The sequence below is a fragment of the Glycine soja genome, chromosome 17, assembly GCF_004193775.1.
Source record: "Glycine soja cultivar W05 chromosome 17, ASM419377v2, whole genome shotgun sequence".
Classification (NCBI taxonomy): Eukaryota; Viridiplantae; Streptophyta; class Magnoliopsida; order Fabales; family Fabaceae; genus Glycine; species Glycine soja.
Genome location: NC_041018.1, coordinates 20,983,007 through 21,001,805, shown reverse-complemented (window position 1 = coordinate 21,001,805; position 18,799 = coordinate 20,983,007). Strand labels below are relative to the sequence as shown.

The 18,799-nt window shown below is 35.3% G+C and overlaps 2 protein-coding genes across 3 annotated transcripts; both read right to left on the bottom strand.

Annotated features, from left to right (window-relative positions):
• Positions 1-2,911: 2,911 nt before the first annotated feature.
• On the bottom strand, positions 2,912-5,775 carry LOC114391544 (serine/threonine-protein phosphatase 7 long form homolog). Its single transcript, XM_028352538.1, has 5 exons — positions 4,931-5,775; positions 4,762-4,846; positions 4,272-4,676; positions 3,578-3,998; positions 2,912-2,937 (listed from the first exon to the last, which is right to left on the bottom strand). The coding sequence occupies exons 1-5, from the start codon at positions 5,773-5,775 to the stop codon at positions 2,912-2,914; spliced, it is 1,782 nt and encodes a 593-aa protein (XP_028208339.1).
• An 8,426-nt stretch (positions 5,776-14,201) lies between these two features.
• On the bottom strand, positions 14,202-18,404 carry LOC114394266 (autophagy-related protein 101). 2 transcript variants are annotated; one of them, XM_028355946.1, is made up of 6 exons: positions 18,103-18,404; positions 17,899-17,984; positions 17,341-17,436; positions 17,077-17,239; positions 16,818-16,986; positions 14,202-14,646 (listed from the first exon to the last, which is right to left on the bottom strand). In XM_028355946.1, the coding sequence occupies exons 1-6, from the start codon at positions 18,170-18,172 to the stop codon at positions 14,571-14,573; spliced, it is 660 nt and encodes a 219-aa protein (XP_028211747.1). In that variant the 5' UTR covers positions 18,173-18,404; the 3' UTR covers positions 14,202-14,570. The 2 variants fall into 2 exon arrangements, with proteins under 2 accessions (XP_028211747.1, XP_028211748.1); XM_028355947.1 differs by having other exon boundaries at positions 16,818-16,983.
• Positions 18,405-18,799: the final 395 nt, after the last annotated feature.

Here is an 18,799-nt window from a genome sequence, read left to right as displayed (position 1 = left end):
TTTCTTGGTCCTCCTGGGCGACTATCCTTTCCAACTCCGGGGAAAGTCTCACATCCTTGTTCTCTTCATCTTCTGTTTGATTCGTTTCTTGCTCGAAGTCGATGGGCGGGTCCCAGGTATTAGTACCTTTGAGGGACTCGTCGTCGGATCTGGCATTTTAAACATAAAGAAATAAACATGCAAATAGATGAGAATGGGTAGAGACGCAGGAACAGATGAAAGAAAGATCTTTATATTATAGATTCAGGAGCAAAAGACACAAAGCCTTAACAAAAGGAAACTCTAAAGCCTAGGCCCAACTATAGAGCTTTTAAAGCCATAAAAAGGTTTACATTATGCTTGTCGCGTAAATGTTCGGGCGCTCCTCCACTCGCCAATTCCCTAGTCGGAAATCAGGAGGGCATGGTCGTACCAAATCTGACCCACTCGGAGCATCATCTTCACATATTGCAACGACTTGGCCTTCGTCCCCTAGACCCGCGCTTATAAAGCTCCTACTTATGTGGCAGGGCGGGCTTCCTTCATCTTCTTGTTTTAATCGCGAGACTTGACTTCCGTTTTTCCTTCCCGCAATGCTTTTCCTTATATCTACCTGTGTGGGTTTGTAGCCTAACCCAAACTTTCCACGATTTCCCTTGGCGCTTATTAGGCTAGTTATGCCACCGTTGTCCTTGCCTAAACCCATTCCGGGCTCGTAACCATTCCCCAACATTACCCGGGCCACCATTACTGTCGTATCTGACAGGCAAGGCTGCCCAGAGAAGGAATCCACAGAGGAAATGCTTACCACCTCGATAGACTGGAACGCGGTTTCTAATGACTCCTCCGCGGCCTCCACATATGGCATAGAGGACGGGAAACTCACCAAGATGTCTTCCTCTCCCGATACGATAAGCAAATGCCCTTCCACTACGAACTTCAATTTCTGGTGGAGTGTAGAGGGAACGACTCCCACCGAATGGATCCACGGGCGTCCCAACAGGCAGCTGTAAGGGGGGTTAATATCCATGATTTGAAAGGTAACCTGACAGGTGTGAGGGCCTATCTGTATCGGGAGGTCGATCTCTCCCCTAACCTCTCGGCGGGTGCCATCGAAGGCCCGAACCACCATGGAACTTGGCTTTAGATGGGAAGCATTAAACGGCAATTTCTCCAAAGTGCTTTTGGGCATCACGTTTAAACTGGAACCATTATCGATGAGCACCTTCGGCGAAGGCGAGATAGTTGTTGGCGGTGATATTATTGACGAGCCCTCCAGAGCCTTCTACAGAGATATCTTGGGCCACATGGGCTTCATTCAAAACCTTTACTAGCAAAGCCCGATGAGGCTCCAAGCTCATGAGTAATTCCAACAGCGAGACCCTGGCCGGGGTTTTGTTGAGCTGCTCAATAACCTTGAACTCGCTCTGCTGAATTATGCGGAGAAACTCTCTGGCTTCCTCTAGCGACACCTCCTTCTTGCCATAACCATCCCTTTTCTCTTGAAGACCTTTCACCGGAATATCCTCATTCGGAGTGAGGGGTGTTTTATCATCTTGTTCTTCCACTACCTTTGCCTTCCCCTTGACGTTCGTGGGCTGAATTGGTAGGTCAGGGGGCGCAAATACGCGACCGCTGAGGGTCACACCGCTCAGCCCCGTGATATTGGTTACCTTGGCTGACAACGAACTGATGTCGGTGGCTTCTTCTTCTTCTTTGTTCGAAGGTGTGTACCTCCATGGGACTGCGTGGCTGTTTTGGTATGGGAAAGGGCCAGGTTTAGCTACCGAGGGGTGTCGGGGCTTTTGCGAAGTTGCGCCCTTGGTGAAATATATCACCAAAACAATAAACCCAACCCCATAACCCTAACCCTCACCCTAAACACTAGGCATAACCCTAACCCTCACCCTAAACACTAGGCATTACCCCCTCAGCCTAACCATAACATGTAACCCTAAAAGTCTAACCCCTAAACCCTAAACACTATCATATAATCACAACCCCTAAGCCCTAACCCTAATCCCTAACCCAAAACAATAAACCCAACCCCATAACCCTAACCTATAATCACAACCCCTAAGTCCTAACACTAAACCCTAATCCCTAACCCAAATACATAAACCCAACCCCATAACCCTAACCTATAATCACAACCCATAAGTCCTAACACTAAACCCTAATCCCTAACCCAAAACAATAAACCCAACCCCATAACCCTAACCTATAATCACAATCCCTAAGTCCTAACACTAAACCCTAACCCCTACCCCAAAACCATAACCCCTACTCCAAAACACTAACCCTTAAACCCCTGAGCCATATCCCTAACCCTAACCCCTAATCAAAACCTTAAGCCTTGGCCCCAACCCTAACCCCTAATCCAAAACAATAAACCAAAAACCCTAACCCAATCCCCTAACCCCTAAGCCTTAACCCTACCCCAAAACCCTAACCCCAACCCTAACCCCTAATCCAATCCCCTAACCCCTAAGCCTTAACCCTACCCCAAAACCCTAACCCCGTCCATAACCCCTAATCCAATCCCCTAACCCCTAAGCCTTAACCCTACCCCAAAACCCTAACCCCATCCCTAACCCCTAAGCCTTAACCCTACCCTAAAACCCTAACCACATCCCTAACCCCTAATCCAATCCCCTAACCCCTAAGCCTTAACCCTACCCCAAAACCCTAACCCCATCCCTAACCCCTAATCCAATCCCCTAACCCCTAAGCCTTAACCCTACCCCAAAACCCTAACCCCTAACACTACCATACTCCAAACCACTAATCCTTAAACTCCTAACCTATAATCACAACCCCTAAGTCCTAACACTAAACCCTAACCCCTACCCCAAAACCATAACCCCTACTCCAAAACACTAACCCTTAAACCCCTGAGCCATATCCCTAACCCTAACCCCTAATCAAAACCTTAAGCCTTAGCCCCAACCCTAACCCCTAATCCAAAACAATAAACCAAAAACCCTAACCCCATCACCTACCCCCTAATCCAATCCCCTAACCCCTAAGCCTTAACCCTACCCCAAAACCCTAACACTAACACTAACCCATAATCAAAACCCCTAAGCCTTAACCCTAACCCTAAAAGCTAACCCTAACCCATAATCCAAAACACTAACCCTTAAACCCCTAATCCAAAACAGTAACCCTTACACCCCTAACTCTAACACCTAATGAAAACCCCTAAGGCCTAACCTTAACCCTACCCGAAAACCCTAGCCCCTAATCCAAAACACTAACACTTAAACCCTAACCCCTAATCCAATCCCCTAAGCCATATTATTATACTTTGTTTTATTTTTATACTTTGTTTTATTTTTATACTTTGTTTATTATTATACTTTAGTTTGTGTACTTTAATTTTATTTTTATACTTTGTTTATTATTATACTTTTATACGCCACATAAACTCTATACATTAGTAAGGCATAATAAATGAAATGCGATAGATTAATTGTCAAAATCAAATGTCTTACAAACAACAAGAAATTTACATAGAGACATAAAAATCAGTCATTATGGTGTCCGCGATGTCGTGAGGATGTGCCACATGGTCGATCCCATCTTCGCGCTTGACGATCAGGATTTCTTCTGCCGTGTTGTCTCCCCGCTTCTGCTTGCTCAGCCTCAGCAGAAAACTCCTGACGCAAATCAACACCTAATAAGTCGCCCATATCAGGTATTGCTCCGGGTACATTCCATTGCGGAGCAAATGGGGTGTTAGGTGTTGCCATGGGGGCATCGTGCTGCTGCGAAGGAGTCATAGTGGGCCATGAAAAATGAGCTTGTGTTTCCGCAACACCACCGAACGAATGTTCGCTCGCAGAAGTATCAGTGTGATGACCTTCAAAAGGATACTGATACATCTGTGAAGGATATTCGGAAAATGTTGCTGGCATGTAATACATTCCATGACCACGCTCCATCATTTGTTGGGAATATTGTTCTGCTTCAACAAGCTCCCTTCGTCTGCCTATGCCCCGAGTTTCAACACTTGACTGAAGAATGTGAAACTCTTGTGCTGGAAATTCACGCTCTGATGCTGGACCATGTGACACTGGCTCAGTGATTCTCTCTTGCTCTTCTGATATAATCGCTAACTTATCCACATAAGGCGCGAGATCATCAACTGTCCATGTGTTCCTCCCTTGTGGTGACACCATATACTGTAGAGTCTCCACAACGTCACCCTGCAATTAGTAGCATCAACAAATTAATGCTCATGCTTAACAAAATAATTACAAGTTAAACATTGAAAAATAGATACATACCAATGCAGCTGTGTTTGCATTGTTTGGGTCGACAAACATCTTTGTTTTACGCCTATACCACACCATGTAGTCCGAGTTATAACCCAGTAGGCCCTCCTGTCGAGGATAAACGTCGACCCTAAACTCTGCTCGATTGTTCCACTGACTAATCATTGGGGCCAACAGGTGGAACCAATTCTCATCTTGTTTACCTTTGAGCGTTATGCCATGGAGATTCTGCGATTGCGAAGGACACCCGAGAATAGGTTGTTGCAATCCAAATTGTCGTAAAACTCTATCGGGTTGGTGCCACTCAACAACATGGAAACAAATCAGTGGCACCACCGCGAACCAGGCTACACTTCCAACCACACAAATTGGAGGCAACGCTGCCATCACAGTTGGTGTGTATGGCTCCCAGACAAACTGCATACAACAACACACTTGTCAATTTTCAGTCAAACATAGCATATTAAAATTTTATTTAACCAATACATTACGATGTTCTTACCTCATGTCGTTTCATCAGATCCAATTTGCGACGGAAAAGTCTAAGATCATCATTGCCAATATGCTGATTTCCACGTCGCAGCCACCTACAATAAAAATTAAATCATCATTGTCAACACGTTCCATCATTAAATATTTTCAATTCAAATCTAATTTTTTAAACATCAAACCTGTGTCCCAGTGGTTTATTTTCTATGACGGGAGGCGTCCTCTTTGGAGCCAAAGTCATGCATCGTTCCCATGCCCACATTTGGATTAAGATACACATACCTCCGATTGATTTAACTTTGTAATCGGTGGCGCTGCACATCTCTCTATATAAATACGCAAGCACGGCAGGTCCCCACACATACGTGCTGCACTGTTCAAAGTCACGTAAAAATTGTAGGTACCTTAAGGAAACTCTGCTACTGGTTTTGTTAACAAAGAGGACACCTCCTATGAATCGAAGGATCCACGCACGGGTAAACCTTTGTAATTGCTCAATGTTACCCTCATCAATATTTATGTGAGAAAAATGGTGAGCCAACCAACTTAATTTGACGACACTGCCTTCAATTTCGCCTTCCTGTGGTCTGACTCCTAATAATTCTTCACACAAATCGGCCCAAACAAGATTTGTTGAACCAATTAATGGTGCCCCGTCAATACGCAGACCTAACAAAACTGACATATCTTGAAGAGTAATGGTTGCCTCTCCACATCTCAGGTGAAACGTGTGGGTTTCGGGCCTCCATCTTTCAATGAACGCAGTAATTAAGGCCGAATTTATCTTTAGGTATCCCATCTTCATGATCCAATAAAACCCACATTGGCGAAGCAAAGGAACAATTTCCTCTGGGATTTGTTCTTCACCTTGATACGTCGGGACTGCTCGTCTGATGTGTAGTTTCCTGTCTGGTTCCCCATTCCAAACATGTTCTGAAACATGCTTGGGTTGCATCCACAACACGTCACCATCAAGTGGACCAGACCTAGTTTGTATATTTGAGGGGCATGACAACGAAGATGCCATTGATCCTACAAAATAAAATAAAATACAATTAATTGACGATAAAAATTATACATACTCTCCAAATTTCAAATAAATAACGAATTATATTTTTCTAATTCCAAATATTTCAATAACAAAATATATTACACAATCAATAAAATTTAAATAAATTTTACAAATAAATTAAAACAATATATATATATATATATATATATACAAAATTAATAACTTAAAATACTTACGAGTCAAATAATTTAGCATCAAATATTTAAACTACATGTAATATACCATATAAAAAATTTAAACTAAACCTAATCTAAAATTAATAAGTTACGGAACATATAAATATTTTTAATTTACTATATAAAAGATTTTAACTAAACCTGATCTACCATATAAAAATTTAAACTATTTCTAATTTATCATATCACATATTTAAACTAGATGTAATGTACCGTATCAAATTTTTTAACTAAACCTAATCTAAAATTTATAAGTTACGGAACCTATAAATATTTTTAATTTACTATATAAAAGATTTTAACTAAACCTAATTTACCATATAAAAATTTAAACTATTTCTATTTTATCATATCAAATATTTAAACTAGATGTAATGTACCGTATCAAATTTTTTAACTAAACCTAATCTAAAATTTATAAGTTACCAAACCTATAAATATTTTTAATTTACTATATAAAAGATTTTAACTAAACCTAATCTACAATATAAAAATTTAAACTATTTCTAATTTATCATATCAAATATTTAAACTAGATGTAATGTACCGTAGAAAAAATTTTAACTAAACCTAATCTAAAATTTATAAGTTACGAAACCTATAAATATTTTTTATTTACTATATAAAAGATTTTAACTAAACCTAATCTACAATATAAAAATTTAAACTATTTCTAATTTATCATATCAAATATTTAAACTAGATGTAATGTACCGTATCAAATTTTTTAACTAAACCTAATCTAAAATTTATAAGTTACGGAACCTATAAATATTTTTAATTTACTATATAAAAGATTTTAACTAAACCTAATCTACCATATAAAAATTTAAACTATTTCTAATTTATCATATCAAATATTTAAACTAAATGTAATGTACTATATACAAAATTTAAACTATACATAATCTAAAATTAATAAATTACGGAACCTAAAATTACTTTTAATCTACTATATAATTTTTTTTAATTAAACCTAATGTATCATATAAAAATTTAAACTATTTCTAATTTATCATATTAAATATTTAAACTAAATATAATGTACCATACCAAAAATTTAAACTAAATATAATGTACCATAAAAAAATTTAAACTAAACCTAATCTAAAATTATATTTTTTCAAAACCTCAAACTATTCTTAATCTACTATATAAACAATTTTGACTAAACCTAATGTACCATATAAAAATTTAAACTATTCCTAATCTACCATATAAAATTTTTTAACTAAATCTAATCTACTATATAAAATACAAAACTCAAACTAATAATATTAACAAATAAACTAACTCTAATGTATCCTATAATACAAATAATATATACATATAATATAAATAATATCAATATATCAAATTACAACTTAAAATTTATAAATAGCACCTAAACATACATAACATTAACATATAAAACAAACTTAACCTAAACATATTTAACACATAACACTTAAAATTTATAACCTAAACATGCATCAAATTTATTATCAATTAAAATAAACTTACCAACAAGTTACAAGCAGCAGAAACCAAAGATGCAAAGGAAGCAAGGAACCAACCAAAGCAAGCAAGCTTGGAGAAGGCTGAGCAAACGGGTAGCACAATGCAGCACGAGAACTGCATATAAAAGGAAGAAAGCGCTCCTCGTGATGGCGCGTTGAACCTGCAAAAGCAAGCCGCAGCCTCCAATGGCGTTTCCCTGCTTCCTGTAGCTGCAACAACCTGCTGCAGCACTGTGCCCTGTCACCTTGTCACCTGCGTCACCTGCAAAGCTAAAACACCAGTCAAACTGGCATTTCTGGAAACCATGCACAACGCGCCAGTGGAGGTTGCGCGTCCCACTCCACGTAAGCACAAGGCGAACCCGCTGCTGCTATTAGCGCGTCCCTCTCCACGTGGCAGCTCCTTCGCGGAAGCGCCAGTGGTGGTGGCGCCATGCATGACGTTCACGTACCAAAAGAGCACCTGCTGATAATTAGTTTTGGAAGAACCCCATTTGGGGAATTAGTTGGTAAAAGGGCACCAGTTAAAGATTTTTGCCCGTCTTACACATTAAAACCCACATTTCCCATAAAATCCGGGAAGTACATGGTAGTTGAAACATAACTATAAATCTAGCATGGATGGTGGATCTACTTGTGCTAGCTAATTTCTCGTTAAATATATCTCATTCAAATATGAAGAATTTCGATTTGTAGTCTCAGAGTTCGAAGTTGAGAGCATTTTTCACGTTTTTTTTTATCCACACGCGTGTTGTTTCCGTTGTTGAGAGCTTCTACGAATTAGCACAAACATTAAACATTTTTCATTTATTTATTGGATAAAAGAAATTTGCCTTTTGTGACATGATGGATAACAAACTATTTAATAAATCTGGGTTATTATTAATGTTATATATCCAACTTCTATTTCATCTCATTTTTTAATCTCTTTTTTATGTGTACATTATTTATTATACGGATCAATGTCTCTCTTTTCTTATGTTTATTTTCTTTTAAACCAATGTTACTAAACTAGACTAGTGTTTGACTTGATGACCGATACTCATCACTAAATCATAAGTTGATCCAATGAGTTATTTGTTGATCCAAATAATCCGATTTATGTTAAAAAAGTATAAATAATTTCATAACCTATAAACTTTTACCATTAAAATTTAACAAAATATAACATATTTAGAAACATAGTTTTGAACTTGTTTAATATTTTTTTTTCAAAATTAAGCATACATTTACCTACATAATAAAAAATCATCTATTTAATAAAACTATCATCGTTGTATGCTGAGAAAATATAAATAAAATCTTTCAGATATTTGATTTTTAAGTTGATAAATCTTTTAGACATTTTATGATTAAATAAAATTTAAATTTAAATTTAAAATATTTTAATCTTCACCTTTCATTTTAATCTAATTATTGAGATTGATCATTTTCATTTCTAACTAAAATAATCATTTTCATATGACACATATCATTCATATATATATATATATATATATATATATATATATATATATATATATATATATATATATATATATATATATATATATATATATATATATTCAACAAAGTCATAAGATTTGCATTGAGTTTTTTTTTTTCTTTTTCTATTTCTTCCCTCCTTCCGTTCCTCTCTCTTGCTAGCTAGAACTTGCAGTGCCTCTTACCAGTTCTGGTATACAACCTTGATTTGTGCAATTTTTCTATCTAATAATAGGAGATCGTATATGGTTTGTTATTTTGATTAGTTTATAATATTTTTAATTAATTTATAAGATTATCTTTAACATGCACGCACTTCATAATTCGATATTTTTCTATCTTTAATATGTTAATAATTTTTTATGTTCTTAATTAAAATACTACCACTTATTTGAATTCTTACATTATTTATACTATTTATTTAATTTTTTAATAAATCTTCAATCACAATGGTATAATTTAAAATTAATTTAGAAGTTCAAACTATACTTATCAAAAAAATATTTTTATCTATAAAACAAAAATAAAACTTATATAAAAAATCATATAACATGTTTTTTAAGTTATTTTAGAATTTATTTAAAATAAATTTAGTTTATGAGTATTAATTAAATTAATGATTATAATTTTATTAAATACTGCTAATTGAACCAAAAAAATTGTTATGCGAATGGGCCAAATGCCCAAAAAGCACTATCTTAGTCTTAGATAGTAGCTGCCACGTCAGCCAGAAGATACATAGAAAGTAACGCCGGGAGAACTCAAAGATTCCCATACCCACCCCATGTCAAGATTGATGCCATTTTAATCCAAAGCATATCATTAGTTGAGTTGCATTCTCTCAAAACATGATAAGTTAGTTCTATAAGGATGAAGACAGAGAATGACCGAAATTTGACACATCTTTGCTCACACACAATTGTACTCAGTAAATTGCCAACACTAAAATTTGGAGAGAGAAAAAAATCTAAAACACTATTTGATGACTTTCGGTTATGCTAAATGAAGTATTTGATGCAAAATTCCGTCTAAATATTATGAACGTTTTGTTCAGAATTTTGAACCAGGATTGGAGACCCTTAGAAATTGCAAGATGAATAGAATTCTTTATTGAAATATGACCCTCGATGCCAAAAAGTATTTGACGCATGATGGTGACCCTAATGACCCTCATTGGAGCTACAATTAGAATTTTTGTTCAGAATTTTGAAAATATTGAATTCTTTGTGAATTTAAGAATGTCCGCTAAAGATCTTAATCGTAATTATGACATGAATTTTGGTTTCATTATTTTGAACAAAATTTGGAATTCTTGATGAATTCAATACTGACCCTTTTTGATCCTAATTGGAACAATAATAATGAAATTTGTTCATAGTTTTGAATTCTATATAAATACAGAGATGATTATCGGTGACCCTAATGACCCTAGATGATATTAATGTGAACTAAAATGTAATGTAGATCCTGAATGACCTTCTATGATCCTAAGTGATGTAATCTTACCCCCCGAGAGCATTGGATATGAATGACCTTCTATGATCCTAAGTGATGTAATCTTATCCCCCGAGAGCATTGGATAGAAGACTCCAAGAGGATTGGACCAGAACTACTGAAGAAGGCCATAGGGTTCTCAAAAGCCTTAGGGTAGATTTTTGACTCACGGACTAAGTACGAACCTACTTATTTTTGTACATATTAGATTAGGGTTTCGTTATTTTTGAGTCTTGTATTTAGGGCTCCATAGTGTAGGGAGGGTACCCTACTAATATAGGATTTTTTAGTCCTTATATTTTAGGACACCTAGACTAGTTTTTGTATTAGGGGTAGTTTTGTAATTTTACATGCATTAAGTGCATTGATGTGTGTGTTGGGAGAGAAATTTAATTGAATTGGGAGAAGCTCAATCCAATTAAATTTTGGACCAGCCTAAGGGGAAGGTGAGCATTTGCTTGCTACACCTCATTGTCACATCATATAGTCACACTTCGTGCATGTCCTTCATGTTTTACATGCCTCATGACACTTAAGCACACTTAGTGGAGAATCTTGGACTTAATATTGAATTAGTGGGTTGAACTATAGCTGAAATTCACTAATCATAATTAGTGAAATTTTGGCTCCAAATTTGGCTCCACAAATTCAAATTCAAGTGAAATTTGAATAGAAATTCAAATTTTTCTCCAATTTTGTGTGACACTTAGGCTATAAATAGAGGCATTGTGTGTACATTTTTTCAACTTTGATCATTTGAGAATTACACTTCAAAGTTCAGACCTCATTTAAGGTATAAAATTTGGTGTTTCTTCTCTCCTTCTCCTTCCATTCATCTTCTCCTATCTTCAAGCTCTTAAAATTTGGAACTTAAAAGGAAGTCTACTTCAAAATCTTATGGCTCTCACTGTTATCCAAAGAAAGACCAAGATCAAGGCATCTTAGGCGCTGCACCTTCTAAGCCCAAAGATGATAAGGGGAAGACAATAGAAAAATAACCCCTTAAGGCTAGTATGCAAGAGAAGACTAGTTCTATAAAATGATTTAAATGTCTTGGAAGATGACACATTGCTTCTTAATGTCCCACCAAGAAAATCATGATTATGAGAGACCAAAACTTTTATAGTAGTCAAGATGAGATTAGTACTTCACCTTCCTCTGGTGAAAGTGAAGAAGGAAAAGGGGAACAATCTAGTTAAAAATCTACCCCCAAGAAGAAGGGGACATTTTAATGATTAGAAGGCTTTTAGGAGATCAATCTTGTGACTTGACTCAATTTCAAAGAGAATATTTTTCACACAAGGTATAAAAATTATTATAACACATGCTCTCTCATTGTAGATAGTGGTTCATGTTGCAATTGTTGCAGCACAAGATTAGTCTCTAAGTTGAGTTTTACTATCACTCCCCATCGAAAGCTTTACAAACTATTGTCTATAATTGTCTAACTAATGAGATAATCCTCACCCACCTTGGAACAAAGTTTGTGTTGCATCCTCAAACACCTTCACGGGTGATCAAATACCAACTAACTATGAAAGATAAGAGGGATGAGGGAAAAAAACTAGAAAAACAAAAGAAAAAGAAAAACAGTAAAACTTTGTCTTCAAAGGCCAAGGGAAAGGAAAAAGAGAAAAATGATTTCTCCAAGAAAATTGTTAAGAAGGAAAACCATGTTGCAACAAAAGGTTATATCAAAATAGCACTTCTTTTTAAACAATCATTTTATCTTCTCTTATCAAGGGAAACATTCCTTAGCACTGTCATACCTCTTGAGCTTGAGGTTATTCCTCAAGTATATGAGTTGTTGGATGAGGGTTTGGTTTGTAAGAGCTTAAATCCTTGTGCTTTGTTGGTGCCCAAAATAGGTATTATGAGACACCAAATTCCTATGATAGGTCGTATGATGAATGTGTTGAGTGGTGCAACCCTCTTTTGCAAAATCATTCATGCATCAAACATCTTCATGATTCACATATATAGGGACTCATTAGGTAGGTTTGTTCTTATTTTTAGTTTCAATACAAACTTAGGTGCTCATATGGGACACCTTAGGTTTGTCATACTTTTTGGTGGGAGTAATCAACATGAAAATATAAAAAAAAGGTATGTTTTATGGCATTACTTTCTTTGATTTTTTAAATAGTGATTAAGGAATTCCCACGGACCCTAAGAGAACAAAGGTCATTCTAGAATGGCTCACTCCATGACTTTGGGGCTTCCATAACTTAACAAACTTTTACAAAAGAATTGTCTCATATTTTTCTATACTTGTAACACCACTCATTGAGTTGGTGAGGAACCATGTTCCCTCATGGGAAGATGGTCAAAAAAGGGGTTTTCTGACCTTACTCTATTCTAACATACCCAACATTACAAACATATATGTTTTTATTCTTTTTACAGATGTCGAGAGAAGAAGCCCAGAGTTTCAAGAACCATTGGATTTGAGGTCAAATCCTTTTCAAGGGGGAGGGGATGATGCAACCCTATCCCCAAGGGCATTGGATAGAAAACTCCAAGAGGATTAGGCCAGAGCTACTGAAGAAGGCCCTAAGGTTCTCACAAGCCTTAGGGTGGATTTTTGGCCCATGAGCTAAATATGAGCTCACTTATCTTTGTACATATTGGATTAATGTTTCATTATTTTTGGGCCTTGTATTTAGGACTCCATAGTGTAGGAAGGGTATCCTAGTAATGTAGAATTTTTCAGCCCTTGTATTTTAGGGCACCTAAACAAGTTTTTGTATTAGGGATAATTTTGTAATTTCACATGTATTAAGTGCACTATTTGATATGTGTGTTGGAAGTGAAATTTAATTGAATTGGGAGAAACTCAATCCAATTAAATTTTGGACCAGCCTAAGGGGGAAGTGGGCATTTGCTTATTACATTCCAATGTCACATCATATATACACACTTTATGCACGTCCTTCATGTTTTACATGTCTTATGATACCTAAGCACACTTAGTGAAAAATCTTGGATTTGATCTTGGATTAGTGGGTTGAACCATAGCTGAAATTCACTAATCATAATTAGTAAAATTTTGGCTCCACAAATTCAAATTCAAATTCAAGTGAAATTTGAATAGAAATTCAAATTTTCCTCCAATTTTGTGACATTTAGGTTATAAATAAAAGCCTTGTGTATACATTTTTTCAACTTTAATCATTTGAGAATTACACTTCAAAATTCAAACCGCATTTGAGACATAAAATTTGATGTTTCTTCTCTCCTTCTCCCTCCACTCATCTCCTACCTTCAAACTTTTATCCATAACTTTCTATGGTGATGAACTTGTTCTTGACTCATCTTCTCCTTAAAGTGACATCTCTAATTATCTTTCTTTCTTCTCCATTCCGCTACCATTGATTTTCAAGAAACAAAAAACTCCATGATAAAAAAAATCCAAGACCTACAAGCTCCACTTGTAGCTACTTTACTAAGGCCTACTCAAAACTACAATGTGAGCTTTTGTTCATAATTTTGTATTGGATTGTGTGATCCCTTGATAGAATTCCATTGCAATATGAATTAATTGAATTCTTTTTTTTGAAAATTTAACCCATTGCATATCATTGTTCTGAACACTAAGATCCATCTAGTTAAAGTGGTTTAAATCTAGTGTTTCGTATGAAGTGCTTAACCGAAGTGTGGATCATGCAAGCTTATCAGAAAGCTCTGAAAGAAGCTCATAAAGCAATAGCTTAAAATTACACGAGTGAATTCACAAACTAATGCAAATGAAACACTAAGTATTTATCTTCAAATATAACATGCAACCCATCATATTGACGCAATCGTAACAGTAAATGGTCTAAGATGTTCATGTGACATTGGACATAGCCACTACATAACACCGTAAACTCTTGAGAGAAGATAAATAAAAGAAATAAAAGATATCAACGACAGATTAAAAAAGGGGTTTCATTTGAAAATATATACAAGTTATTTTGCACCTATAGATTCTGCTTTGTTTACAGAGAGATTGAACTTTGCCTTCCTTAGCTTTTCTTCAGCATCATATTACCAGCCTATTCATATGAACAAGAATCCATTTTAACCTTATAGACCGCTCTGCGAACTTTGACAATCAACTTAGCATTGTTGGATGTCCTGTCTGTAGCATTCTCTTGATCATGTCCATCCCAAATGCAGAATCTGATGAACTGGTCATTGACAGCACAGGGTTAACTTAGCAGCTTCAGCAGAATTTTCAAACAGAGAAGTAACTACAACTCATCACTCAATATACCAAGGGTATTAATCTTTATTCTCAAAATCTCAGCGTATGAAATAATTTCTTTTTATACCATAAAAATTAAAGAAATAACAAAAATATACTCAAATAAATAATGTATGTTTTGATGATAATTCTAAAAGTTTTTTTATCGTGTCACAAAGATCACAAAGCAGATACTGCAGAGACCCTGATTAGCATTTGACCTGTTGATTTAGGAACATTTCAGAACTATAAGTAAATATGTGACAACAAAATAATATACAGTGAAGACCATGGAAACTACAGTTGCTAATGCCTAGCCTAGCCTACAATGAAGGATGGGGAGACTCCCCAATGAGTAGGAAATATAAACTGTCAAAGTCAAGGCATTCATTCTGCTAAAGGAGCTAAAATGCATAAGATATGCACTTCTTTGTGAATTACCAATTACCCCAACACTTACAAGAGCCAAGCCTTTTCTACGAGGTGGAGTCATCAATTACATGGATTGAAAGATGCCATAATGTCTATCATAATCATGTGTATCGACAAATTAATTATTTAACTTTAAATCCTTCTTAATAGTTTTGACTACAGTCTCCCTCTACCTCCAGTGATTGAACTACTGACAGGAACCATGACTCTTTTAGGTTAGAGGATGATCAGTTGCTGAATCCAAGCCCAAGTAAACCAGCCAACTGGTAGGTTTACTCCAGAAAGAGCAAGAAGACTCGAGGAACTGCAATGTATGGTAGTTACTGGCAGTTGATGTGTTGTGTAAGGCAGTTATTGTAAAAAAAAAAACTGTTACACAGAGCAGTTTTTGTGAGAGGGGAGAGTTAGTTATGTTTTTATTTAATTATATATAGTAATTCAGAGAGGTGGGGAGTATATGTCATGAATGTCAGTCTTAGAACACAGAAATATTCTCTCAAGGAGCCCTAGGCTCTGGAATTGTCTTTATGCTGTGTGTTGTTTGAATTCAATAAAATTCCCCTCTCAGTTTCAATTTCAGAATTAGTGTTCTAACAATCTAACAATTACCCTCCATTTGATCTATAATCCTTACTGAGGCTTTTACAAGTATTCTCCATAAATACCCTAACTTTTTCTCTAATGCATTAATCCTTAATCTTAGCTTGTCTATCATATCCAGTCATCCAATGTGATATTGTCATCTTTTCTTGATTGTATTCTCTCATTGGCTTTTCACCATTAACATTCAATTTCATACAACAACAACAACACAGGTCTTATAGCTACACAACAAATTCTTTACAGCTAATGCTCATCAAGCCCCTTAATTTATGAATCTAGAGCCCAATTCACATCATTTCCACAATGGCATAAACTTGTAACAAGTAATATTTTAAGTCCAAAAAAATATGCCTATCAAATCACAGCACTCTATAGAGAACATGACGTGTTAGACTTGCATTTGTTGAATTAGAGATATGTCTTACCTAACTACACCTTTATTTACAAACGATTCATCACAAAACAATGAGAAAAACAAGGAAAGCATGGGGGTCACTGCGTATCATCCAAAAAGTCCATTCTTGAAATTAGGTACACTTAGTGGGTAACAAAATATCAACAATAAAAATTAAATCATGTTAGCACTAATTTTCTCCAACACTGATCTCAATCCACATAAAACTATTTACTGTTTGAAAATTTTCATGTTATGCAGAAGAGGTAGCTTGTTTTCAGTAAATCTACATTCTCGAACAATAACTGATACAATGCCTCTTAAACAATTTATGTTAATTAACACTTCTCTTAAAATAGTTTTCTTGAATCCTATGTATAATTCCCCGTGGTGGATCTAAGATGCCTGAATTGTACAACTTGTGACCCAATGTTATTCTGAAATTTCACCTATAAAACATTGCTAGTTTGCATCTTACAACATGTGTGTCTCATTACATTATATGTACTTTAATTTAACCCCACTTAACCACAAACCCTTGGACCAAAGCTCCAAAGACATCATATTATCAACACAATCAGCTAAGTAGAACACTCAATTCAGAATCAAGGCTATCAAAATATTAATGAAATATATGAAATGCAAAATCACAACTGATATGGGCAGCAAGCGTAATCACAACTCACCTAGGGATTGTAATTTCATAGGGAAATGAAACAGCACCCTCAAGATTTGGTATAGGTGGAACATGATCCTTCTTCTCATTAACAAATTTAATTATCTGAAATAAAACCTCACGAAGCGATGCCTCCAGTGCTGCACTTCGAGCATTTCTATCCTCCAATGCTCCCTCTACTTGTAAGAAACACAGGAAAACAGGTAAATTCACAGTAGGAGTGAAACATGAAAAGAGATTTAGTTTGACGAACAGAGCAATCAATGCACCTCCAGGATCAACAACTTTGGAATGATGATACTTGCTAGAATGTGCCTTCGGATGCTGGGCCACATTCAGATTAATATACCACTGCTCCCAATACAAACGTTCAATCTTGTTACTGAACCAAGACGCCTGTTTGTTCTTCACCTCATAGAAAGATAAACATATCTGCACCATCCAATTCACAACCCTATCAAAAAAATTATTTACAGTAAAACAAAAACCAAAGACAAAAAACCTACTAGCACCATTTTCATCACATCGCTGACCTGACTCTTCTTGTTTGGGTGCTTCTCCACCCAACAAACAAACTGCTCAATCTTCTCATCTATTTTCTTTTCAAGCTCTGCCTCTCCACATTGCACCTTCACACAGAAAATGAGATAAAAACCAAAACAAAGCACAATAAGTTTAGTGTGTATTTGAGTGAGTGTTTGCAAAATTGATTTTAAATGAAATTGATTTCGTAAAATTGATTCTGATTAGAGTTATTTCAGATTATGTTTAGGTGTTTTTATCCTAAAAGCAAGTTAATATTAAAATTCAGTACAAAATTTCTGATTCAATGTGAAAACAACCTAAAATTGCTTCAACTCAAAATCAATTCTAAACCCATAATCGATATTTCAGCTTGAGATCAAACATGTTAAAAATTAATCTAAAATCACTTTATCTGGTGATTTGGAGTTGGATAACTCAACTGAAACCAAACAATTACTTAAATTATCGGTGTATTTTATTGTACATAAGACACAGTTAAATAGGATTTCTAAGAGAATAACTCGCGCACACGTGATAACATCAACAAATTGAGATTAAAAAAGTACATAAGTGACGTCAAATAGCTCCAAGTCAACGTCTTTAGGGCGCACGAGACCCAAGGCACGGTGAAAGACGATCGTGTGCAATATGCCTGCAACACCGTTACTCTGATTATCGCAATTCAACAAAACGCAACGATATAAAAATAAAATAAAATAAAAAAAATCATAATCCGAAAAGCGAGTAACAATAGAGAGTTGAAGAATTACATCGCAAGACCTCGCGTATCTCAAAATGCTCCAGTTCCAGTTCCTTGAGCTGGCACACTTCACAGTTCATAATTGGATGAAACCCTAGGAAGGAAGGCTGTGTGCGAAGAGGAGAGGGAAAAGCGTGGAACAAAGATTATAAGGCAATAGCGTAGGCGTGGAGTGTTTCTGATTCAACTGTAGGAGTTTCAATTACTTGTTCGTGTTTGCAATCAGTGTGGGAGAGACACGGAGGAGATGGTTTTACTTTGCCTTTGAGAGATATCATATTAAATAAGTTAAACTAGTTTTTGGATCCGTGCACTGCATCGTTTTTTTTAGTACTATATAAGAATTATTATGAATGTAGATATTTTATAAAAGAAAATAATGTCATGATATCTTGTAAAATAAATAAGTAGGAAAACAAATCAAATTTACAAAAAATCAAAAATAATATTAAAATTTTGTGTTTATTTATTATATTCATGAAGACATTTATCTATAATACACAACATATTTTATATTTTAATATATAATTTCTATCTTAATAAAAAAAAGTTTCTTCCCTAAAATTGAGCATAAATTTTCTTAGTTGCTTTTAAAAAAATTCTAATTTTATATTTTATATTTTTATCTTTTGGAAAAAAATTATAAAATAAATTTTAAAATTATCAGGATAAAAATATTACTTTTTTATTAAAACATTTGTTTAAGA